Genomic DNA, 27,021 nt, shown 5'->3' with positions numbered 1-27,021 from the left:
ATAAATCAAGGCATGGAAGTATCTTCTGATGTATAGAGACTTTTGTAGATGTGGAAAACGGGCTTTAAGCTCATTAATGTTAATGTTAAGTTATAAATGTATTGTCCTAATGCACAAGGGCTTAGGCTGAGTCCCATAGCAGAGTTTTGTATTTAAATTAACTGACATTAACATGCTGTTCCCTTTGAAAGATGTTCAAGTGCTCTGGTTGGTGTTGTAGATGAGGAATGTGTTTGGCATAATGCTGTAATGCAAAAATATTCACATTATTGAAGAGTCTTTATGGACTGTGCTATGTATGGTGAAACGACTCAGCTGAATTTCATGATGTCACAGAATCTTGCTCTCTCTCACTCTCTGATAGGGATGCAACAACCTTTAAAGTGTCTGGTCTCTATTTTTTTGCCTGATGATGAAGTGTCTTTTGAATTTGGTTGCACTACGTGAACTGCAGGTTGTTATATACACAGTATATTACAAAAAGCAATGGCATTGTAAAGTTCTCCATGTGTACAGTAATATTTCCTCTGTGAACTTAATTGTCGAACAAACATATAAACATTTGAATATCCAAATCTTAAAACTTTACTAAACAACAAAGGATGTGCACTGTCATTTATTATTAGATTATAGAACGTTGGAATAACAATACTGTATAATCCAGAGACAAAATGTATGAAATTTTAAGGTGTCTTCAAAGGAAAAACTCATTTCGAACAAAAAGATGGTATTTTGAAGAATGTAACCTTATATAGCCCCCCCCCCCATTCTATGGAAGTCAAAATACCTCATTTTGTGTTCAATGGAAGAAAGAAAATCGTACAGGCTTGGAACTTTAGGGTGAGTAAATGACAGAATTTTCATTTCTGTGTGAACTAACTCTTTAAAGTAAATGTGATAACATGTTTACAGTAATTGTTCCAGTTAAATGTGTTTATATAAAATCCCTAAGCTCTTTTGCATTATTGTAACTTGTGTGTTCCCTTAGTCACTGCCAGAGGCTGAAGTTACGCTTGCCCATGGTGCACTGCTGGATGTGACGGGCTGATATGAGCTGTTTTTAAAACTCAAGAACTGTGAGCTCCCACCAAGCCTTTCTCCAACTGGGTGGTTCAAAGCCCTGCAGAGGTTAGTATGACTGAAAAAACATACATACATACATACATACATATATATATGTATATGTGTATATATGTGTATATATATATACGTATATATATATATATATATATATATATATATATATAATTTTTTTTTTAAATGACATTTAAAATTAAAAGGGCATTGCTGGTAGTTCCGCTGATAGCGAATCGAGAAATGATTTCCGAACACATCGCGATTCGTTCTCAAATCGATTCTGAGCTTAGTTTTGAACAACAGATGGCACTGCTTAGAGAATGGCGATGCATTTGGAAGATCTCAGAATCGATCCACAAATCGATTTATTGACCCATCCCTATTAGTTATCTAGTTTACCCATTAAATAATAAAAAAAAAAATCCTTAAAACGTTGTTTACTATATTCACCTTATTCTTCAATACGGAAGTAAGCCTATGGGCGAGACTTTAAGTTCATTAGGCGATATAGGGGAATAACAGTAAACAGTAAAAATATTTGTGCTACAAACCAGTGTGTCCGTAATTAAGATAATACCTTAAAAAAATGGTTAAAAATACCAATTTACACTATCAAGCAGCAAAATGAGCTGGTTTGTACAACTGTTTTGAGACAGACCTATAAAACAAATGGCCACGCCCACTCCTACAGCAAAAATAAGGTGGATAAAGTGCAGTTATGAGTATAAAATATGCAAATTCCTACACACACTTTTATGCTTGTTTTGTATTTAATGGAACTTCATTTCACAATCTATTTTACACATAGAACAGTGAGTTCCAAGGCTCAAAAGAACAGTATTTATTTGAAACAGAACTTCTTTTGTAACAATGTAAACGTCTTTACTGTCACTTTTGTGATCTTTCTCACACAGCTTTGCTTTGAAACTGTGATGTTAGTTTGACATTGAGGTAGTCAATTGAGCCATTTTGACTTGAAATGGATAGAGCCTCTATAGAATACAGCTGGGTATGAACTGAGAGAAAAGACTTAGAATGTGTAGTTTTATGTTTTCGCTTGGATTTCTTTATGTACAAACCAGACGCTTGCCAGAGAAACATGTTCATTCCCTGAGACACAAAGCCTCACATTGTGTTTTCCCTCAGCTAGCCAAAAGTAGCTTATGACGAAGACCATAAACGGTGTTCTCTGTCACAAGATTAGCAAGCTATTAGTGTTTGCCTTTATAAATGTGCCAAGCAGTCAAATGATGAAGACTGTAAAACCTGGTGATGCTTTTTTTTTTTTTTTTTTATGTCATCCACTTCACTCCCCTCAAGCAATAACAGTCTGCATACAGTAGATGTAACAAGGTGACATTGACTCTGAAAAACACAGTCAAAAAAAAGGTACAAAGATTTCACTGGGGCTAAGGTACTAAAGCTTAAAGGTACATCTTTGTGCCTTATTTACCGCATATTGTACATATTAATACATTAAAGGTGCATATTAAAACTTTAAAAGTACATATTAGTACCTAAATTATATTTGTACTGTTTGAAAGTGACAGTTTTGTACCTGTTTGGATACCTATCCTTAAATAAACCCTAAATTCTAATTGTCTGTTGTTTCAAGGTCAGCAAGGATATTTATCCAGATTTGTTTGCCTTGTAGTAAAATGGTACTTTCCACCAGTGTTTTACAGTGAATTTACCCTTTTACCTTCCATGTGGGAAAGTCTCTTAAATATAACAACAATTTTTGAACATATGTATCATATATTGACACATGAATCTGTACTGTAAAACTCTATACTGTAAAAAAAAAAAGTTGTATGCAGCTGTCTGCCTCCTCCTGTACAACTATATAGAATGTAATGGTAACACTACAGTATCTCACAGTCTCCTTGGAGTAAACTGTACATTCATTTATCCATTTATTCATTTAACAAATACTTTCATCCAGTGATTTACAGATTAGAATTACGCAAACAGAAGTCATTCATTCAGGAGAGAAAACACTAATGCTACCTGTATTTTTAAAAAGAAATAAAATGATTTTATAAATGAAATTTTATTTAGCAAGGATGCATTAAACTAATAAAAGGTGACAGTAAAGACATTTGCATGTTGCAAAAGATTTCTATTTCAAATAAATTCTGTTGGTTTCCTAACTTTTCTGTTCACCAAAATGTATCACGGTATTCACAAAAATATTATGCAGCACAAAATGTATTGAATTTATATCGTAAAATCAACACTTCTACACATTTTTACCACAGTAGTTACTCTATTTTGTTAAATATTAAAAAAAAACCAAACAAACAAAAATCTTAAATCCACTTTTTAACTTTACATATCGGTAAAATATGGGATCATGAATGTAATACAAAGTTTCACTGAAGACTATTTAGCAACTCAGAATATGACTACAGAGTGTTTCAGTAAAAATTCTCTTAAACTACCATGTTCCCTAATTGTTTATTGTTCCTTATAGTATTCTCAAAAACTTAATATACAGTGCACTCTGGGACAGACTGTCTGAACCTTTTGTATTTATATAATGGGATTTGAAAACAAGAGCAACATGGCTCAAATTCTAGATGAGACACTGAGATATTTTCTTCCTCCCCTATTCAGGTTTTTTGTAGATTGTTTCTCCATTGCCTTCTTTCATTGCAGCATATCTAGCCACTGTGAACAAGTAGTCACTCAATCTGTTAAAGCAAACAGTGTTCATTAATAAAACTTGTATCAATTAATGAAATAAAATTCTTTAAAAAATTAATTAAAAATTATATAAAGTGACTAACAGTTAAAATAGATTTATACCTGTTCAAATATTTGGCAACTTCCGGATCTGTCTCACCCGAACGGACAACAGGGGCAACACTGTAATAGATAATGTAAGACCTATGACTTTTAATACTGACACAGCTGTACTGTAACGCAAAAAGAACGGATAAACTTTACTGAATATTGTGTACGTCAGACTGACCAGCGTTCAGCCCGTCGACACACTGCTCTGGCCACATGTAAAGCTGCGCTGCTTTTTCCTCCTGACTGCAAATTGAGTGTGAGATTAAATGGATTTTCTTCAGTAATTACTCTAATTGCAGTATTAATTGTCATCAACATTTTTGTAACAACTCAAATCAGATACAGTTTTCTATCAATATTTCAGATATGCTGTGGAGATTATGTAACCATATATATTTCTGGAACATACATACAGGAAGTATGAAGTTGGTGAGTGGAGGCAGCGCCTCTGTGAACGAATCAATCCACTTCTCCAGCTCAATCACAGCCTGAGAGCTGAACTTTGTCTTCTCTATTTAAAATGAGAACATCATAACACGGTTTATGTTTTACAGCTTTTCTTTATGATGAAATGCATTTAGATATTAAAAACATCTTGTGATTCTGCTTACTGATATGACTGTCTCTAGCTGATGAGCGGGGAGTGGCAATATTTGACCCGACATCCTGTAGTACACACTGGATCTGTGCAGAACAGAGACATATGGGCACTTAAGCCACGCAAAATGTAAACCAAGTGCCATTTACATCAAAACATTTCAAATCAGAGGCCAAATGTTTTTGTACATCAAATAAAATCAACTTGATACCAGCTGGTTTAATGTAAATATCAAAAATCACTCTGAAAAGTGGAATTCTGTGAAAAGGCCTAGAATAATTTATTTGCAGATTTTGTATAAAAGCAATAATATTAATGATTTTTAGTGATTTAAGTGTTTAAATGCGTTCAGGGTCACTGTATTTAAATGAATAAATGCTTAAAATTGCTTAAAATTGCTTAAAATGTCTCACCCTCAGGCCAACCAAGATTTAGATGAGTTTATCAAAACAGATTTGGAGAGATTTAGCATTACATCATTTGCTCACTAATGGATCCTGTGCGGTAAATGAGATTCCAAAAAGCTGATAAAAACATCACAATAAAGTGATGCAAGTATGTAATGCTGAATTTCTCCAAATCTGTTCCAATGAAGAAACAAGCTCATCCACATCTTAAATAGCCTGACTTTTGATTTTGGGGTAAACTGTTCCTTTAAAATCATGCACTGCTTCTCATTAAAATGAGAGAGAGAGAGAGAGAGAGAGACAAACCTTCTCCAGCTGATCTGTGAATGAATGGCCACCATCAATGCAAAATTCTCTGGCTAACCTTAAAGAGATAACCAGAGACATTTTTATTGTTGTAGGAAATGAACTACAATAAGCATTTAGTCATTAGGTACACACATTACACTACATTAACTCTATCCATTACCCAATTGCTGATGATAATTCATCTGTTGTTCCCAAAGCATCAAATATATGATCCTCCTTTGGTCTCCTCTCACCTGTGAAGGTACTGGAAAAACCTAATGAGGTGAGAGATTGAAAACAAAACAATGTTTACACAAACCTGACACTTTCAATATGACATGCAACACGTTAGTCAATAATAATGTTTGTAGCATAAAATTAAATAACCTTTATCTCCAGTTTTTGTGTATATCTTGGGAATTCTTCTGGTTTCGTCAGATGTGCTGGTGTATCTTACGAAAAGGAGAGAACGTTAGTAACAGACATTATCCTAAAATAAATGTCACGCCATTCTGATACTGATTAAATCATTGGCTACGTTAGCCTGACCACATGGGATTTTGTATTCAGCATTCTTTTTACCTTCTTTCATTCCCACAAACAGGCTGCGTCTGTTTTATGCTCACATATGTCCCTAAACGAAGGGCACGGTGAAGACCTGTGTACTTGGTCACGAAAAACGACATCGTAAACGTTAAAACATTTCCAAACGCGCTTCTGTGTTTACTACTGACAGTTTTGGCAGCTTTTGCTGCCCGTAGAGGGGCGTTCTATCACGCAACCGATGACACGAGATTGTGCGAAATGTGATTGGTGTTTTGAGAATCGGTGACGATGAGAGCTTCATCCTGATAGGTCGGTTTAGCGTGAGCGATGTGAGAGATAAATTCCGATTGGTCCAGGCTGCAGCAACAGTTCACGTGTATGGCAGAGGACAAGCCGAAGCGATGGGTTTGACACTGTACATCAGGATTTCATGATTATTGAGCAAAACAGTTATTTTCAAAGTGCTACAGGAATAGTGCGTTGAATTAAAAAAGGCGTATGAACAAAAATATGAGATTTTAGCAAGGTTTTATTACGTTTGTCAGCATATACTGTTACATTTTCTCGAAAATATTTTACAATAAGTTCATAGGCTCTAATATTCAAGATGCAAACAAGAGAACTCTTCGTTTCAGCACCAGGGAAAGTAATTCTCCACGGTGAGCATTCTGTCGTGCACGGAAAGGTGGGTGTTTAGTCATTAGAGACCCAAAAATTGACGTGTAATTATTGAGTTTTCCCTTTTCCTCCATGTTTTAGAAAGTCATTGTTTTAGTGAGGCATAGTTTGATTAGGATTTTGAAAAACGTTGCAGAAATGCAACGCTAATGTGTAACTTACACATGTGTACAAGTTCTATGGTCCTGAAAATCTTTTCAAATATATTATCTGTGATTTACTGTGAGTGGATTCCCTTGTGGGAATAATGTAGAAAAGTTTACATACACCTTGCAGATACTGCAAAATGTTAATTATTTTATAAAAATAAGGGAGATCATACAAAATGCATGTTATTTTTTATTTAATATTGACCTGAATAACATACTTTACTTAAAATACGTTTACATATAGTCCACAAGAGAAAATGATTGTTGAATTTATAAAAAATACCCGTTCCAGTTTACATGCATTTGATTCTTAATACTGTGTTCTTACCTGAATGATCCACAGCTTTTTTTTTGTTTGTTTGTTTGTTTGTTTTTTTTTGTTTAGTGATAGTTGTTTATTAGTCCTTTGTTTATCCTGAACAGTTAAACTGCCTGTTTTTCTTTAGAAAATAAAATCCAGGTCCCACAAATTCTTTGGTTTTTCAGCATTTTTGTGTATTTTTTAACCCTTTCCAACAATGACTTTATGACTATGATCTTTTCACACTGAGGACAACTGAGGGAATTATATGCAACTATTACAGAAGGTTCAAACACTCACTGATGCTCCAAAAGGAAACGCAATGCATTAAAAGCCAGGGGTGTAAACTTTTGACAAAAAGGTTAAATTTACCCTGATCTTCAAATTCAAAAAGTTTTTACCCCCCCCAGCTCTTAATGCATTGTGTTTCCTTTCTGAAAACATCAGTGAGCATTTGAACCTTCTGTAATAGTTGCAGATGAGTCCCTCAGTTGTCCTCAGTGTCAAAACTTGGATCTCAAAATCATACAGAACCAAAAACAAAAACAAAAACAAAAAAAACAGTGTGGATCATTCAGGTAACAACAGAGTATTAAGAATCAAGTGTATGCAAACTTTTGATTGGATCATTTTTGTAAATTCAGCTATACTATTTACCTGTGGACTGCATGTAAAAATCTTTTATATGAAATATTTTATTCAGGTCAATACTACATAAAAAAAAATAACATGCATTTTGTATGATCCCTCTTATTTTGGTAAAATAATTAACGTTTTGCAGAATCTGCAAGGTGTATGTAAACTTTTGACCTCAACTGTAGTTTCAATTAGTGTCAGTACTGTTGCTGTGTTGAAGTTCAGAGTGTCAGCTACTGTTTTTTTGTTGTTTTAAACGAATATTTATTTAATAGCCATTGTTATTAATTGCTTAGAAATCAAGTGTTCTGAAATCCCTCTTTTGTTCTTGATTAATCTTAAACAGGTTGCTTTGGCTGTGAGTTTGAACCTGCGCACGTACCTGCGGCTGCAGTCCACATCATCCGGTGAAGTGCGCATCAACCTCCCCAATATTGACACTTTTCTATCCTGGGAAATAACTGCGCTGCAGCCTCTTCTGGCTGGGTGTAAAGGTGAAAAGAGATAGACATTTGTTTTTTATTAAAAGTATAGTTCATCCAAAAATGAAAATTCTGCCTGTATTTACTCCTGTATATTCTCATTATTGTTTGGACTGTTCATTGAAGTTGTAATAATGCATTGTCGGCCCATGTTTCTTTGACTTTTCATTGTTTCAGCAGAGCAGGGTGCCCTGAAGGAGCTTGACGCTGATCTTTTGAAGAGACTACGTGAATTCACAGGCATTTCAGATGATTCCACAGACACAAGAAGCATGGCAGTGTTGGCCTTCCTCTATATGTACCTGGCAGTTTTTGCAGAGTAAGAACGGTATTCATTTATTAAAACTGCACGTATTTGAAAGCTGAACATTTGAATATGAACATTTTCTGCTGTTTTTTTTCAGCTCTCTGGCCAGTATAACATTATCTGTGTGGTCAGAGTTGCCCACAGGAGCTGGTTTAGGCTCCAGTGCCGCTTATAATGTTTGTCTGTCTGCCGCTCTGCTGTCTGCCAAAGGAACCATATCGTCTCCTCTTACACCACAGCAGGAGTCAGCCAGGTAACACTTCATTACAATGGATTATGGGGCTTTTATGTAGATAATGTAAGTAGGGATTGTTTCATTTGCTTTTAACTCTTTAAAAGTGATGTACAGTCAGTTATTCTAGAGAGAGTCCTCTTGAAGCAACCTGCAAGGTAACCTTTTGGTTGCCAGCCCAGATTGTGAGCAATAAGGTTACACCACTTGAAATGGCAACACCCCTTATGATTCAGATGATAAATTATGTAACCAAGGACCAGAGATATTAAGTCTTTGTTCTTCCTTTGTCTTCTCAGAAATCCCTCTATGATTTGATAATGTGTGGTTCAAAATACCCTTTTCATGAAAGTGAAGATAAAAAGGGGTAAAATTTAGAAATGCTTTACCGGTCACACTGAATCACATTTAGCTGCAATGCTTCTGCAGGTGAACACCCCTATAATTTTTTCTGTCCCCTTCCCATATTCCTTTTCAATAAAAGCAGCTAAAAATAAGGGGGGGGGGAAAGGTACACAAAGTTTGGAGTTGGTGACTTTTTCTTTCACCGAGGTTGATTTTATTTTGAACAAAAATACAGTAGAATCACTAATATTGTGGAATATTATTATGGTTTCAAATAACTGTTTTCTATTTGAATATATTTAAAATGTAATTTTTTTTTTGTGATGGTGAAGCTGAAATTTGGCAGTGCTGCTTAATATTTTTTTGGAAAGGTTCTCTGATTAGTTGAACGTTCTAAAGAAAAAACAGCGTTTATTTGATATGGAAAGCTTTTTCAATATTACATGTTGTTAAAATGTTTTAATTCATCACTTTAATGCATCCTTGCTAAGTAGGAGTATTACTTTCTTTATATAATACATACATATACAGTCTGCCATAAGCTACATGCTAGCTATATTAAAGTAATCTTTCTTCTGTTTGTGTTGTAGGTGGAGTAAAGAGGAGATGGAGCTGATTAACAGGTGGGCGTTCATGGGCGAGAAGATCATACACGGTAACCCTTCAGGGGTGGATAATGCTGTGGGCACATGGGGTAAGACTGTTATTCTGTGCCATCTTGCACATTCATTATGATGCTTTGTTTGAATTTTTTTATATTCACTTTATGCTTTCTATAACAGGTGGCTTTTTAAGATACCACGCTGGGAATATAACTCCTCTAAGCTGGTAAAATTTTAAGCTTTGCCAAAATTTTGACAATATATTTTCTCATTAATGTAAAGTTACTGTTCCAATATCTCAGAAAAGTATATAAAAAGTTATTGATGGTTTCATTTTCCTCTCTAGGGTCCCCATTCTGAGAATCCTTCTCACTAATACCAAAGTACCACGTAGCACCAAAGTGCTTGTTTCTGGAGTGAAGGACAAAATTAACAAGGTAGTAAATGGCCCCCCTCACCCCCCCTTCTATGTTTTTATTTCTGTGCCCTTCAATTAGCATAATGGCCGGTGTGTGTGTGTGAGGGAGGAACACTCCAGGGGCCCGGTGCTGAGTGCCTTTCATAAGAGCTCCAAATGAAACACTCTGCCAACGCTCCTGTGCACCGTTACCTTGACAACGGCAGCAGGTAGCCTCACTGCTGGCACATCCTGATTGGTGAAGTGGAATTCCGGTATTATCAGCATAAAAAAGAGTCAGGACAGACTTTCAAGAGGCCATATTTTACACTTTTGTGACACATTAGTCAAAGCATACGGTCATAAAGAATCAAAATTTAGTTTTACTCAACCGTTTCCACTCTCTTTTAGAATTTGCTTTAAAGGAATGGTTAAAAAAAATCATTACTCCCACTCTCCCACATCACAGGAGCTGGTTTAAAGAATATCCGGGTGACTGAATTCAGTACGATGGCAGTAAATCATGCTACAAATTAACACTTAGTACAACACCCAAGAGTGGCAGCAAAAAATGCCAATTTTAACATTAAAATTATGGCGGATGCCATGTATTTCTTGTGTGCCAACTAGTACTTCACACTCCAGTCCAGTAGGTGGCGAAAATTCACTATTGTTATTGTATTTTTCCTCCCAAACCAGTTAACCCTCATGTCGTTCCAAATCCAAACTGGCAAGACCTTTGTTCCTCTTCAGAATACAAATTAAGATATTTTTGATTAAATCATTGACCATGCATAGTCAGCAATGCAACTGCCACATTTAAGGCCCAGAAAGGTAGGAAGGACATTGTTAAAATAGTCCATGTGACATCAGTGGTTCAACCATAATGTTATGAAGCTACGAGAATACTTTTGTATTCATGTGTTGTGGTAATTTTTTTTATATATATCTTAACTACCCCAAAGCATCTAAAAATTCAATTATATAGGTAAAGAAGTTGTTACACAAAGGCTAAAACAGACATATCCATATATTTTCACATGCAAAAATGCATATACCCATATCAATCAGTGAGAGGTATTTTTTGCCTGTGCTGATATTTATTTTCCATTTGCTTTATAAACAGGTCCCAAATTTGATGGTAGTCCTTTAGTTTACCCTTTATACTGTAGGTAATTCTTTCCAGTACAATATAATGTGCCAAATATTTCAGCCAATGGTCAATGAATGGACCTTTTGTATTCTTCCAGTAGAATGCTATCAAACGTCTTACAATACCTAGACAGATGTCAGTCATTTTAGTTTGATAACCTGGTAATGATAAACTTACAGAAAATAAACCCAAGGCACATATTTCAGGTATACTGGAATTGGTTTTAAAATAATTGAGGAAATTAGTGTTTCCACTTTTTGCCAGAATGTCTCTCAAATTTAATAAGAAATATTTTAATTTGTGTTTTCCAAAGATGAACGAAAGTCTTTTGGGTTTGGAATGACATGAGTGTAAGTAATTACTGACAGAATTTTCATTTTTGGGTGAACCATCCCTTTAAGCACAAACCCCACGCAGCAGTTGATTTCATTGATCACCTCAATCACATAGTCATCCGTCAAAAGCTTAGACCCCATGATTGAGAAATATCCATATCATGAATGGATGGATGTTAGAGAATATTGAAATAGTACATTGGACTCTTTTATTGTCAAATAAGAGTTTGAGTAGCAGATGTATGGTGATATCTTGCTGGACTAAGGCTGACAGTTGTAATTATCTTTTGATCTGACAAACTTAAGCTGATCATTTTTTCTCGATGAATAATGTTGTTCCCTCACCTGTGTTTGTACAGCACTTATCTGTCCTTACAGTCCTTTGTGCTGTTATTTTGCAGTTTCCCTCTGTAATGAAGCCAGTTCTAGAGTCCGTCAGCGCAGTGTCCTGCACCTGTGAACAGACTCTCACAGAGATGGCTGCACAAGGACCTTCGGCCGAGCACTACGACATACTGGAGGTAGCTATCTAATAGCTTTTCCTTCATAATGAAAGTGGAAACTTCAATGTGTATTTATCAATAGATGTATATTATTTGTGCCAGACATTTGTTTTAATTTTTTGCCACAATTTTCAGTGTAAGGCAGTGTTTCTCAACTCTGGTCCTGGGTGCCCCCCAACACTGCACATTTTGTGTGTCTCCCTAATCAAACACACCTGATTCTGGAGAGGAGACAGATTGATGAAGCCAATCAGAATCAGAATATGGGGATGATTAGCAGGCCATGATGTTCAGAGGCCAATGGGCAAATTTGGCCAGGATGCCAGGGTTACACCCCTACTCTTTTCGAAGGACATCCTGGGATTTTTAATAACCACAGAGAGTCAGGACCTCAGTTTAACGTCTCATCCGAATGACAGTGCTCTTTTGACAGTATAGTGTCCCCATCACTACACTGGGGCATTAGGGCCCACACAGACCACAGGGTGAGCACCCCCTGTTGGCCTCACTAACACCTCTTCCAGCAGCAACCTAGTTTTCCCAGGAGGTCTCCCATCCAGGTACTGACCAGGCTCAATCCTGCTTAGCTTCAGTGGGCAGCTAGTCTTGGGCTGCAGGGTGATATGGCTGCTGACTTGAGCTCATTAGAAGAAACTCCAGGACCTGAAATGGGTGTGTCAGATAAGGGAGCCATACAAAATGTGTAGTGTTGGGGGGTGCCCAGGGCCAGGGTTGAGAAACACTGGTCTAAGACCAATTTTTTAGGATGGTAAAAATTTCTGTCTTGATAGAGAAAAAATCAGCACTTGCAATTTTAATACTGTTAAAAAGTTTGGGGTTGGTATGATTTTCTTATGCTCACCAAAGCTACATTTATTTGGTTAAAAATACAGTATAAACAGTAATTTTGTGAAATAGTATTTTAATTTAAAATAACTGTTTTCTATTTTAAGATATGTTAAAATGTAATTTATTCCTGTGATGATAAAGTTGAATTTTCAGCAGCCATTACTCCAGTCTTCAGTCACATGATTCTTCAGAAATCATTATAATATACTGATTTGCTGCTCAAGAAACACTTCTCATTATCATTAATCTTGAAAATCGTTGTGCTGCTTAATATTTTTGTAGAAGCCCTGATACATTTTTTTCTGTATTCTTTGATGAAGAGCATTCAAAAGAACAGCATTTATCTGAAATAAATATTTTTTGTAACAATGTAAAAAAGTCGTGACTGTCACCGTTGATCAATTTAATGCATCCTTTCTAAATAAAAGTACTAATATATATTAAAAATCCCCCAATTTTTATTAATTTTATATTATACATATATTATGAATGACAGATGATGTTGCACAGTGTGCTTTTGCATTAAGCCAAGATGTTAGTGGGTCATACCGTACAATCTGACTCATTTCTATCACATTTGCAACAAACACACAATATTGTGTAGTGAACAAACTGTATCAGTTTACATTACACAAGAGCAAAGATACTATTCTGTTATCGGAAACATGGCAGTTTGCAAATTCCTCTTTGATTTGTGGTGGGCACAAGGGCAATGCAAGTTTGAATTCTCATCCTGTCCTTCCGTCAATAATTTTCTGTCCTTCCTTGACTTTCATTTAAATAAAAAGTGCCAAAAGACCAAAAAAAACAACCAAATCAATATTTTTATTCCAAGAAAGCCCTGATGGATGGATGGATTGATTATATTGATCTTTTTAAGACATTTCTCTATGTGCCATTTGTCATCAGGAGCTGATTGATATCAACCAGCACCATTTGAACGTGATGGGTGTGGGTCACTCATCTCTGGACACACTTTGTAGGGTCACTCTGGCCAAAGGGCTGCACAGCAAGCTAACAGGGGCAGGAGGAGGCGGCTGTGGAATCACTCTCCTACGACCAGGTACCAGTACACACACCAGAATAACAGTAAAAGTTTTCTTTTCAATGTATTTATCAAGAAAATACAAATGGTACTTTGCCATGCAAAAATCACTGCCTTGATTCTAGAGTTAATAGGGCTTTGTGATGCATTTGTGTGCACAAATAGATAACCTTCGATCAATTCTGACTCCTAGTTTATTATAATTGTACCAATCGTTGTTTTTGCATGAAATGTCTTCATGGAACCCTACTGTGTATATTTTGGATATGCTACCTGTGGTTAATCATTCTGATTGCTGTGTATTGTTTGAAAAGTCTCGGTGAGGGTGGCACCCTGCAGACTGCGTGACTGTTTAGCGTGATTCGTGAGGTGAATCTCGCTTGTCACTCTTGTCTGACAAAGCTAACAACTTGACACAGCAGCTGTCAGACTGGGCCACACTCTTTGTTTATGCCCGAAGCCACTAACGCATTGAATTTTAATCAGGATCTTAGAAACCTCAAAAACAGACTCCAATAAAGAGGAGACACAATGCTGGAAGATGCTGGGCAATGTTTATGATGTTGTTAGCCTAACAACTTGAGTATGTGAAATTGTCATTTCTAGGTATGCCTTGTTAATTAAGATTTTTGAGGTAAAGTCCTCTTGCTCATTTGATTCGCAAACAGGATCGGTCTTGTTTAGCTGTCATATGTCCTGTTGCTTTTGTAAATGAGGTAGTTTGCTGCCTCAGCATTATTTAAACCAAAACTGTATTCTTACCTTTCAAAAAACACATTGGATTCTTCTTCCACTCTTCACGGCAAGTGGTCTGTTTTTGTATTTTGCACATAAAATCACACCTAGTTTCATCTTCTAAAACTCTAGAGGAACATTATCAGCCACCTGGTGATGCAAACACACACAAACACACACTGATTTTTGGGTTTCACGTTTGAGGGTTTGGCAGATTGTCAGACCACCTGCATATAACCATCCTGACACACACAAATGTGAACAAGTTGTGTTTCAGATGGAACAATGTAAATTATGAAAATTATGTTGAGACATGAGGTACAAATAAATTACATTAGATTTTTATCTAAACCAAGTTTGTTCCCTAATTTGTTTTCTGAACAAATTTTCACATGCTTCTGATAAGTTATTCTGTTTATTCAAGTGATACAAATGCAAATCCAATCCATAATATCATGCTTTTAATACTTTTAAATTGACCCAAGGAGACAGTAAAGACTTTCCACAAAAATATTAGGCATCGCAACTTTTTTCAGCACTGATAATAAGAAATATTTCTTGAGCAATGAAACAGCATATTAAAAAGATTTCTGAAAGATACTGATGACTGGAGTAATGGCAGCTAAAAATTAAAAAAATTAAAATGACATTTTAAAATATTAAAATAGAAAACAGTTATTTAAAATTGTAATATTATTTCACAATATTACTGTTCTTGCTGTATTTCTGATCAAATAAATACACTTCTGCAAATAAACTTCCAAACAGTATGTAATATAATATAATATAATATAATATAATATAATATAATAATATGTGACCCTGGACCACAAAACCAGTCATAAGCATCAATTTTCTTTTTTTAAATTGAGATTTATATATTCGAGATTTATACAAAGCTGAATTAATAAGCTTTTCATTAATGTATTGTTTGTTAGGATAGGAAAATATTTGGCTGATATAAAACTATTGGAAAATCTTGAATCTGAGGGTGCAAAATAATCTGAATATTGAGAAAATGGCCTTTAAAGTTGTCCAAATGAAGTTCTTAGCAATGCATATTACTAATCAAAAATTACGTTTTGATATATTTTATTTAAATATCTTCAAAAAATCGATAATTTTGACCCATACAATGTATTGTTTTCTATTGCTAAAAATATACCCATACCTAAGACTGGTTTTGTGGTCCAGGGTCACATATAATATAATATAATATAATATAATATAATATAATATAATATAATATAATATAATATAGTAAATGTATTTTTACTAATATATTTATTTGATAAAAAATAAAAAATAACAGTAATAATGTGAAATAATATTAGAATTTTAAATGACTGTTTTCTATTTTAATACAATAATATTAATTTTTTAAATTTTAATTTAGTATTTAATTTTTAGCTTTCATTACATCCTCCATTACATCATCAGTGTCACATGATCTTTAAAAAATCATTCTAATTTGTTGATTTGTTGCATAAAATATTTCTTATCATCAGTGTTGATTTATTTGATCAGAAATACAGTAAGAGCAGTAATATTGTGAAATAACATTGCAATTTAAAATAACTGTTTTTTATTTTAATACATTTTAAAAGGTCACATGATCTTTCAGAAATCATTCTAATATGCTGATTCATTGCTCAAGAAATATTTCTTATTGTCAGTGCTGAAAAAAGTTGCTAATATTTAGTAGTTTAGTAGTTAATATTTTTGAGGGAACTATGATCCACATATAAATGTCTTTACTGTCTTCTTGGGTCAATTTAAAAGTATTAAAAGTAAAATGAATTTTATGTATTTAAAAAAAAAAAAAGTAAAAACCCTTTTCAAATATTATATAACATCGCATATTAAAAACATTTCGCAATTTGATTTGTGATGCAGAAATGACACATTTACACAATTCAGCTTTAACTCCATGGAGCTCCCATTTCATTGAACATAATTTTTTGTAGGCCTTGGTGCTGATGGGGACGTTTTTGTCCTTTCTGTTTGCAGAAACAGATACTTCGGTGATTCAAAGCACCGTTGAGGAGCTGAAGGCCTGTGGCTTTGACTGCTGGGAAACCAGTATTGGAGCTCCTGGCATCCAGCAACACTCTTCAGCTGCACTCAGTCACGACATACTGAAGATCCTCAACAGCTACTGAGACATAAAGAAAGCACACTGTACTCTATGCATCGTTACCGTTAGCACGGATACTCATTGCTGCTGTTACTCTGGATCCTGGATCGACAAATGTAATTCATAATCATACTGAAATTATTTTGGAAAATGAAACATAACTTTATCTGCTAATATTTTTTTTAAAGAAGTGTTTGTATTATTACATTCAGAGTGCTTATGTATTATATAGTTTCATGTGCCACTAGATGGCAGCAAAGTGTAAGACAGATTTAATACTGTCAATTTCAGACAGTATGTATGGAATGCAAATAATAGTCTATTTAATTAAAAATGAATACTAGCTAATTTAAAACTAACACTGAATAAATTTCAGCCTTTTTCATGAAAAGCTGTCACGCACAAGATTATTATTTCCCGGCCTGTCTTGTGTATTCCCAGCAAATGTTGTACAGTCATCTCATTTGCCAAAATGTTTCTCAACACGGATCACATTTCCGACCAGAACTAGCACAGCTTGGGGCATTTTGGGCTGAGTACAGCCGTTGTATTATTGTCACTAAACCCAAAGTAATTACTTTTCAGTTCTTTGCACTTTGTCAGAATGTTTTGCACCGGAATGGTTCCGAAGCCAAGGAAGGGATGCGAGGACGCATTTGGCTGTCGACCAGACGCAGTCCGAGTTGATCTGCGAAGCGCGGTGATGAAATAAACGCTCTGCACTTAGAGCGGAGCACATTTCCCCACAGTCCCAGGAGAGGGGTGTAATTTTAGTGGTGTTTTGTGAGGAGCAGATAAAGAGGGCTATCTTCAGCTCACAAGACCTGGAGCTAGAGAATAGGAAATGGATTTGCTCTGAGATGAATGTGTTCCTGTAAACTGAAGGCCGGCAGAAGGACAGAGCCTCTTACGCTTGAACAAGTCAACTTTGAGAAGACCTAGAGAGGTCAGAGACACCTTTAAAAGTGAGTGTTGCTGGTTTTGCAAATGTGAAGCTGTCAGTTTGCTTAATCCAGGCACATAGCCATCAGTTCAGAAGTGAAGGAACATAATGTGCAGACCTGTTTTCCTGGCAAGTCTTATTTTGCTTTACTTTGTATTTTTAGCACATTTGAATTGTTTTAGGCTATTTATGTTTTGTGCATTTGTGCAACACTCTTAAGACGTTTTAATTCAAGTCAAGTCAAGCGAACTTTATTTATATGGTGCTTTTATCAATACAGGTTGTCAAAGCAGCTTTACAGTGTTAAATAGGGAAAATAGTGTGTAATAATGCAAAAGAACAACAGTAAACACTCAATTTTCGGTGAAAGTCAGTTGATTAAGTGATGTCATCATCCAGCTCAGTTCAGTTCAAATAGTATTTGTGCAATCAAATTGACGATATCACTGGAAAATAAGTGTCCCCAACTAAGCAAGCCAGAGGTGACAACTGCAAGGAACCAAAACTCCATCGGTGACAGAAATGGAGAAAAAAACCTTCGGAAAAACCAGACTCAGTCGGAGGGGCCAGTTCTCCTCTGGCCAAACGAAACCAGCAGTTTAATTCAAGGCTGCAGCACAGATTTTAGATTGAACTATCCATTCAATAACTTGAACGTGACTTTTAATTATAATGTAAACATTGAATAAGTGTTCAGGAGACATCTTAGTTTTATGGTTTTGCTGTATTTTGCTTATTCATTACTGTCAAAAGTTTGGGGGCCGTAAGATTTTCAGGCAATGATTCATATTTGTTTAATTAATATTTTTTATTCAGCAAGGACATATTAAAATGCTTAAAAGTGACTTTTACATTATTATTAAAAAAAATTCAATTTTGAAATAAATGCTGTTCGTTCGAACTTTCCATTCATGAAAGAATTCTGAAAAAAATGATCAAAAATATTACACAGCTGTTTTCAACACTGATAATAAAAAAACATGTTTTTAGCACCAAATCAGCATATTAGAATAATTTCTAAAGGATCACAGAAGCTGCTGCAAAAACTTAAATTGTAATAATACTTCACAATACCTACTGTTTTTATGTATTTTTTGAGTAAATTAATGCAGCCTTAAGGAGCATAAGAGACATTCTTCAAAAACATTAAGATGATTAAATAATTTTGTTATTTTAACAAAATCCATAACAATTCAATTTATAACAGTATTTTTAAGTGCAATTTATGAGATTTGTTGAATTTTGAAAAAAAGTGGATCATACTGGTTTCGAAGTTAAGAATTCATTAGTTTGAATATACACTGAACCAAAAACTATCATAGCATTTTAGCTGATAATTTTATTTTTTTAAAAACATCCCTTGTTTCTGTAGTGACAGTAATGCATTGGTAGCAACCACATCACATTACAGAATTTTAACTCAAATCCTAAAACACTACTAAAACATACTAAAATACAAAAAATTGCATAACTGTAGTAAAATTTTGTTTATTTCTCCCAAATATGAGGATTATGTGTTCCCGTTTGTCACTACTGAAACAATGATGACATGTTTTGGCAGTGACCATTTTGGTCGTGACTGTCTCGGTAGTGACAATTCTAGGGGATAGCACCCAGAAAACAAAGATGTCACTACCGAAACTCCACCAAATGTTTCGGTAGTGACAATTTTAGATACTTTTGAACCTAGCTCAAAGATGCTAATCAGCACATGGTTAACTAGCACAGTTTTGAACAGTGGTATACATATAAATAATAAATGTTATGAAATAACTTCCAAAAAAGTGCTTAATTGCAGAAAAAAGGTGTTCTGTAGTGACATTGCTTAAGGGTACACACAGATTTTTGAACGCATTTACCTCAAAATGATGGGTCTATCTACTCAGACCTTGAGGCTATGAGAGAGGGGGACGCAGGAGTATTTCCAGATCATAAATTTATGGGTTTAGTTACAATCGGTCTCTGCCAACAGAGTAAAAAAAAGTGACATAAAAAAAGCGGGGCACTTTTTCTTTTTTTTCTTTTTTTTTTTTCTTTTTTTTTACATAAAGTTTCAGAATTTACAAAGAGAATATAAAATATTTTTATTGAGCTTCACTAAAAAAAAAAAATCTAAAAGATTTTTAAAAATACAAATGAAAAAAAAATACAAAAAATTTTTCAATATCATTTTCTTAAACTGAAATTTAGGGGTTAGGGTTCGGGACAGCCACATGTTAATCTTGTGTGTTTCAGTAATAGAAGTATCTTAATAAACATCTAAGATTTGGATACTTATGCTTTTTAAATGTGTTTTTTGTTTGTGGCACAGCAGTTTGTGCCCATTCTGTTGAATGGCCCGTATAGGAGATCTCCGCTGGCATACATTGACGTTTAAGAGTCTGACTCGAGGGAACAATCGCCGTACTCTGAGGAAGTGACCTCAGCCCCCAGAAGTGCGCCGTTGTCCTCTTGTCAATCAAGCGTGTGGCATTTCCCACAAACGGGCCACCTACCTATACATACACACTATGAATATTGCTTTTTCTGATGCCATCAGCTCTAAAGGGTAAAAATGAGTCGCATCATCTTCCCTTCCCATTTTCCACTCTCTGCCACATTCACTTTAGCCCGATCCAATTTGGATCTCATCCTCAGACAGATTGAGGAATCGCTTTTCAATCTCTGATCTGCTGTAATGAAAAGAGAGAGGGTACTGCCTGTGAATGCGGTAACCGGATTAGCGGAGGGAGGAGAGGGCGGCATCGGCCGTTCGAGGGAGAACAGATGAATGAGTAAAGCTGGCTTTAACCAGAAGAGGGGGGCCCAGGACCGGCCCCCGCCACCGAAATCCCCCTGACCTGCCGCTAGTCATGCGCCTCGTGTTTGTGCTGACAAACAATTTCACAAAAATAGATCCCCCAAATCGTTATCGACTTTTCCTCTTTTCTTTCATCCCCTTCTCGAACACGAGAGCTGCCGATATGGCCGGCTATGAGTTAAACACTATTGGCAGTTTTGAAGTCTGTCCAACAAACAACTGGCAGAGGATGTTAGAGAGAAAAGGTCAGTTTGTGGAGAGGGAAAAAATCTGGAATAATTGATTTTTCTTCTTCTTTCGTTCCCTCTCTCTGTTGTTTTTATTCATTTCTTTAAATGTCAGAAGGCTTTTGTGCGGCATAGGCAGACAGGTTGTATGAATGAATGGGAACTGGCTGGCCGAGGCTGCCTTTGGTGAACCTTGACCCTCTGTGTGGCGTCCTCTCTGCGCATTCTCTGTTGTGTCGAAGCCGTGTCTTCGGCCCCCGCCGTAACCCCAGCTTGAATTTAATTACCACTGAGCTCTTCAATTTAAATTGCATTGATGAAGAGGAATGAGGAGGAGGAGGGGGCGAGCCGTACCTCTCTGTCTCTCCTCCCTGCGAGGCACAGATGGTATTTTTTATCAATGTCAGCGGCAGCTTCTTTCTGCACTGATGAATAGATTCTAAGGATGGTCTGACATTATTTCAGATAACAGAGGCAGCCGAGAAAAGGGGTCAAGGATGGAGGGAAACGGCAGAGCTATTGAAATATAATAAAAAGTATTCAGGCCTTCCCCCTCCTCTGTATTCTGTTTGTCTGTTGCATGTTGTGTTGCATAACGAAATGCCAACCGAAATGATTCCCGTCCTCCCCCATGTGTTCGTTTAACCAAAGTTCAAGAGTGACAGTTCAAGTAATGAGTAAATGTGAGGACATGATGTGTTTTTATTCCTCTTTTCTCTGGGCATGTGAGCATTGTGTGCTGCTGTTGTGACTCATTCTCTGCAGGGATGTGACACTGTGCATGATAGATATGAACTCTGCGTTTGTCTGTGTGACACTCTTGTAAACAGATCATAGCAGAAGAGCACGCTGGCAGCATGTCCTTTCTGTGAGAGTCGCACGGATAAACATCAGCGACTGACCAGTTCTGTGAATGTCAGTATTTCTGAATCTTCTCAGCATGCTTTGCCTTTGATACCATTTTTAAAGGGAGAGTAAAGTATCCTCTTTCCTTTAAAGTATCCTCTTTCCTTTAATTTCCTTCTTTTCCACTATCGTCTGTCCTGTCATTGGCATCTTAACTTTCTTTTCCATTTCCTATTTTCTACTATTTTTCCTCTTTCCCTTTATTATTCTATTTTTGTTTCCTTTTTCTTTTTTTCCCCTGTCCTGTCCTTTTTTCCTTTTTTGTTTTGTCTTTTTTACTTTTCTTTCCCTCTTTCCTTTCATTTTTTTCCCTTTTCATCTTTTCCATTTCCTTTATCGTTTCCTCTTTCCTGCTATTTCCCTTTTTCTCTTTCATATTTTGTCTTTTTCTCCCCTCTCCCCCCTTCTGTCTTTTCCCTTTTTGTTCAGAATATTTCCCTTTTCCCATTCTGTAAATTCTCCTGTCCTTTCTATTTCTATTTCTATTTCATTTTCCTTTTTATTTTTCATAATCTTCTTTTTCCTGTCCTGTTATTTCCTGCCCTTTTCTTTTCATTTCATGTTTTAGCATTTTCTTTCTTTCTCTCTCCTCTCCTTCCCCGCTCTTTTCCAGTTTTTCTTCCTTGATCCTTTCTCTTTCCTCTTTCATTTCTTTTTCCCCTCTTCTTTTTCCTGCCCTATTGTTTCCTCCTTTCCTTTTTATATTTTGTCTTCCTTTCCTTTCCTTTCCTTTCCTTTCCTTTCCTTTCCTTTCCTTTCCTTTCCTACTGTCATTTACTATTTCCTTCTTTTTCCTTTTCTTTTCTTTCCTTTCCTTTCCTTCTGTCATTTACTACGTCCTTCCTTTTCATCTATCCTATTTCCTCTTTTCTTTCCTTTCCTTTTACTACTTTCTTTCTTTTTCTTTCTTTTTCTTTCTTTCTTTCTTTCTTTCTTTCTTTCTTTCTTTCTTTCTTTCTTTCTTTCTTTCTTTCTATCTTTCCCACTGTCATTTACTACTTCCTTTCTTTTCCCCTTTCCTTTCCTTTTCTTTCTTTTCCTTTCCTTTCTTACTGTCGATTACTACTTTCTTCCTTTTCATCTTTCCTATTTCCTTTTTTTTCTGTGATTTACTATTTCTGTCCTTCTCCTCTTTCCTTTCCTTTCCTTTCCTTTCCTTTCCTTTCCTTTCCTTTCCTTTCCTTTCCTTTCCTTTCCTTTCCTTTCCTTTCCCCTATTCTGTAATTTCCCCTTTCCTTTCCATTTCACATTTCCTGCCATCTTCCTCTTTCCTTTCCTTTTTCTCTCCTCTCCTCTCTAGTTCATTAGACTTATTGATTTTAACCCTAGCCACTTTAGCAAAAATCGAGACTGTGGTGATATTTCATGGGTAAAGCCTGGTGCAATTCCAATTCACGAGAAGGCTTTCCTCTTGCCCACCAATGACCTCTCACCTTCCTTCAAGAGCTTGTGGCTCTGCAGCTGAGCAGGGCTCTTTTCTCTGCTCCTCTTGAGAAGATGCTGCAAGGGTCAGGGTCAAGGTGGTGTAAAATGAGAGTATGTGTGGGAGTTTGTGTGTCTTTCAGAGTGAAGAAAGGCATTCCCCTTCTGCCTGGCCCTGGTGAGAAGTGAGAGCAGAGGTCAGCTGACCCCATTAAGGCTGTCGGCTGCAGAAGAATCTGGCACAGACCTGCACATGTCGAGAGGCTGAAGCGTGTGTGTGTGTGTGTGTGTAGGGGAGAGAAAAGAAGTCCTTGTGTGAGCGCTTAAATAGGTGGGATGAATCAGTGAGAACACAAGACTGCAGCATCTTATAGACACTTCAGGTTGATGAATTCACTTAAGGCCCTGTCTTGATTAATGATCACATTTGATCCAATATCATTGTTATTCACAGTCTCAGTGAAAGCATATCTGTTCAATGATAAATGATTCTGTGTAGTATGTTAATAGCACTTGTAATTAAAGTTCTTTTTTCACAAACAAAAACGTTCCATCTTAATATCATAATAATGTCATGGTATTCTTTGTAGTACCATGTAAATACCATAGTGTATGAATATAAAAGAGTAATTAAACAGTATGCCATAATTTACGGGTTGTTTCTGATCATTCTTTTATAATTACGCCTGCAACTTCTGTGACCTCATATTAATTTGGAGACTGGTTAATGCTTTTCATACAAATTTCATAGAGATGTATATTATGTTTATTGTTTAATAGTCATTGTACTTCAAGAATACCATGATACTACCCATATATCAGAGTACCATGATTTTTCCATCTGATACTCCCACCGCCAGTCTTTTTTTCTTGCTAAGGGTTTATAGCAGAGATATTGCATAACATTCTTTATGCAAGTGCTACTGTATATATACCATATTGATTTTGCAATATAAAATATCTGAACTGTACTAAGTGTAGTGTTTGGGTGCTCAAGCCTACAGATCTAATTGCAGAGTAATGCTTTTGTTGTACTGTAGGTTTTGAAGAGCTTCATTGATTTTTGTAGCAGTGTTCATCTCTGCTTGGATAACGCTCAGAGCATGAAGCCTGTCAGAGTCTCCTCAGAAAATCTCTCAGAGCAAATCGAAGCAGTTCAGAGTGGAGGGTGTCGGGGAAGGGCACCTTTACCTGCTTTAAACACACTCACACACAAACAGAGTAAAGAACATTTCACAGAACATAAAGATATTTTGTTGCTGTCTAAAGCTGTGTTCCAAAAAACTGGAGCTGCCTTATATAGGCATGAAATGGATACTTTATATGAAATGGAAATTTATATGTGACTGATTTAGAACGCAATAGCAAGGCAACAATGTTAATTGAGTTTAACTGATTTTTGACAATAGCTTAAGCTTGGATTTGCTCGGTTTCCTCTTCTCCAACATGAATCACACCAAAAGTGGTGAAAATTTACATCTCATATGGGTTTCAGATGTGGTCAGTGTAATCTAAAGCCCTTTGTAACATTAAATTGCCAAAATCTTGAGTTTTCATTGAAGTGTGGCGTTTTGTTCCATGGCGCCTGTCAAACTAAGATGTTTAACTATTAAACAGGAAGTTATAATTTAGACATATGTCCGATCTGCACCAAAGTTCACATGCCCATATTCAGTTATAGTCATAGTGCCACCTGCTGGCAACAGGAAGTGGCATGTTTTATACTGTAATGCACTCCCCATAGAGATTTAATGACATCAATAATATAGTTGGCCAGTCTACTCTAAAAGCCTTTGCGACGTTAAATTGTTAGAAGTTGTTATAACTCAGCCATACAATGTCTAATCTGCCCCAAACTTCACCCGTTCGATAAGAGTCCTGGCCTGAGCATATCTGTTATAATCATAGCGCCGCCTGCTGGCAACAGGAAATGACTTCTTTTACACTAATTCAAACTCCACATGTTTGGTAAGAGTCCTGGCCTGAAGACATCTAAAGGCCAATTCAGTTATAATAATAGCGCCACTTGTTGGCAAAAGGATATGTCCTGTTTTACACTAACTTCAATCTGCACCAATCTGGTCAATCCTGACTTGAAGACATCTGCCAATATTCTGGTATAGTCATAGCACCACTTGCTAGCAGCAGGAAGTTTGGCATATATATTTACCACTTTAAATGCATATTGCTCACCGTTCACTGTTTTCCACCTTTTAACGCTGCTTGCAGCTTTAATTTAGTTTGTAATGCTGTGATTTGCCTTGTAGCTGGCAGTTTGGTTTGTGGATAATATACATTTGAAACCAAGTGCTCCTTATAATTGATTCCTATAGAGTTCTCCATTAACATGCTGTTAGTGCTATTACTCCTATTAAAGTAAAAGTACATAGCACACACAAAGATTTCATAAAATAACACATTTGCAATTGCCCCAAACTATTTTTATAATTTTGTTTTTTTTATCTATTACATTTTAAGAATTTAATTAGTTAGTCCAAGTATTGAATGAATGTTTCATATGCCTTCTTGAATTAAATTTTTTCTCTGAGCTTAATGCATTCTAGAATTGCTTTCTCCATACATCGACAGTTTGTCCAATGCAAGGTATTTTAATAGGCAGCGTAATTAATTTGCCTACCTTTTGAGCCTTTGTGTTCGTGGCCTGCCTGTGATGTCTTAAAATGCTTTGAAAAAGGTTTTGGAACAGAGCTTGAGTCCTGCTTTTATCCACATTGGCCTAATACACAAAATAACTCCTACTCATTGCAATGTCAAACTGAATTTCCTGAGCTTTCATAACTTCACTGTGAATGACAGCTGATTGCACGGTAAATTTTCAGGTGTCTAAAGCCTTTGTGGATGGACCGGACACGGCCGCGTGTCGGAAATTAATTAGTGTTTAATCCCGTCATCCGACATTCAGCTCCATTCTTTCTGTCCTTTTAAAATGCAGATGTTCATTTGATAAGACGGCATCCTCTGTCCGCAGAGATAAGCGTAATTTAATCCAATGCAAATGCAATTGCTTGAGCGCTTAATGGAGAATATAACATCCCGCTCTGATTTCGGGCGCATTTAAATAAAAATTGAAACAAGCAGTCGGCATCCGTGCCGAGTTCAATCCCATCTCACGCAGATCATCCGATTTGATCTGCATTTGAATAAATTAAAATTGAAGCTATACCATCTTGGTGTATGAAAAATCATCCGTGATGCTTAGAGTGATTGAACCATTTCATCTCCAGCTATCAGTTTCGCTCATAGAGATATACATGCTAATTTACTGGTTTCATTCTCCATCTATTATGACTCGGACCTGGAGCTGGGATTTGTCCTGCGGTCACCTTGGCTTTAAATTATGTGTGCAAATGACCTGCGGTGGGCCCTCACCGTGCCGGCGCTTCGCCTTCCTGTCTGCCCACTCGGCTGCTGTAATTAGAGCCGCGCAGGTAGGAGTGTTCAGATTTCATCTGCTGAATTCCTGATAATATCTAATAATCTGAAAGCGTTTTAAAATTGGTCTCTCGTGCTCATGCATTATGCATGAGCCGCTGATTGCTTCTTTGCATAGATTAGCAATCATTTTACAGATATATTTTAAGAGGGAAAAACGCTCATAAGGACGTGGAGACTTTAGGTTTTGCATTGGCTTGCGTTCGAGATGCTAGTTACAGGTAATTTAGGTCCCTCTCTCGCTCGCTCTCTTTCAGCTCCTGATTTCTGCCTCCGTGCACATCATCAGTAGAGGAATGTCTCTAATTTCTTGTCCTCTTTTCTCTTGATTACTCACTTGTTGAGCATCCAGGCATCTGCAGAGCTCGTCGTGTCCTGCGCCGTTTCCCAGAGTTCTAGTGCTGTTGAGCAATCAGCACACATTAGTCATCAGGAAGCACCGTCATCTGCATATACGCGGGGCCCGTTTCACCGTCAAATGCTTAAGCGGACTGACCTCTCCCTGCCCCCCTGCGCCCGGCACGGATCGGCATGAAACAGAAGGTGCGGGTATGGTCTAATGAGCGGGAAAACGAAGCTGTAACCTGGCCTCCCAGGTGAGCTGTACCGCCTTCGTCTCCCCGGCAGCCGTTTGACCTGCTCGCCGTTGGGTGCGTTCATCTATATTAA

The 27,021-nt window shown here is 36.5% G+C and overlaps 2 protein-coding genes across 3 annotated transcripts; one reads left to right on the top strand and one right to left on the bottom strand.

The window, feature by feature from the left end:
• Positions 1 to 2,980: 2,980 nt before the first annotated feature.
• On the bottom strand, positions 2,981 to 5,915 carry mmab (metabolism of cobalamin associated B). The gene is made up of 9 exons (XM_051111333.1): positions 5,752 to 5,915; positions 5,557 to 5,621; positions 5,351 to 5,444; positions 5,188 to 5,245; positions 4,488 to 4,560; positions 4,290 to 4,387; positions 4,055 to 4,119; positions 3,889 to 3,948; positions 2,981 to 3,773 (listed from the first exon to the last, which is right to left on the bottom strand). The coding sequence occupies exons 1-9, from the start codon at positions 5,853 to 5,855 to the stop codon at positions 3,689 to 3,691; spliced, it is 702 nt and encodes a 233-aa protein (XP_050967290.1). The 5' UTR covers positions 5,856 to 5,915; the 3' UTR covers positions 2,981 to 3,688.
• A 179-nt stretch (positions 5,916 to 6,094) lies between these two features.
• On the top strand, positions 6,095 to 26,751 carry mvk (mevalonate kinase). Of its 2 annotated transcripts, XR_007827692.1 has the most exons (11): positions 6,095 to 6,400; positions 7,826 to 7,973; positions 8,139 to 8,280; positions 8,366 to 8,521; positions 9,436 to 9,539; positions 9,628 to 9,673; positions 9,794 to 9,884; positions 11,734 to 11,853; positions 13,594 to 13,747; positions 16,475 to 17,566; positions 26,705 to 26,751. XR_007827692.1 is itself a non-coding variant. In XM_051108733.1 (10 exons), the coding sequence occupies exons 1-10, from the start codon at positions 6,323 to 6,325 to the stop codon at positions 16,624 to 16,626; spliced, it is 1,191 nt and encodes a 396-aa protein (XP_050964690.1). In that variant the 5' UTR covers positions 6,095 to 6,322; the 3' UTR covers positions 16,627 to 17,944. The 2 variants fall into 2 exon arrangements, 1 of the variants encoding a protein (XP_050964690.1); XM_051108733.1 differs by lacking the exon at positions 26,705 to 26,751 and having other exon boundaries at positions 16,475 to 17,944.
• The last annotated feature ends 270 nt before the right edge of the window (positions 26,752 to 27,021 follow it).

Source organism: Labeo rohita, chromosome 5 (assembly GCF_022985175.1).
Source record: "Labeo rohita strain BAU-BD-2019 chromosome 5, IGBB_LRoh.1.0, whole genome shotgun sequence".
Taxonomy (NCBI): Eukaryota; Metazoa; Chordata; class Actinopteri; order Cypriniformes; family Cyprinidae; genus Labeo; species Labeo rohita.
The sequence above is the reverse complement of the archived record's forward strand: the minus strand, read 5'-3'. Positions and strand labels throughout refer to the sequence as shown.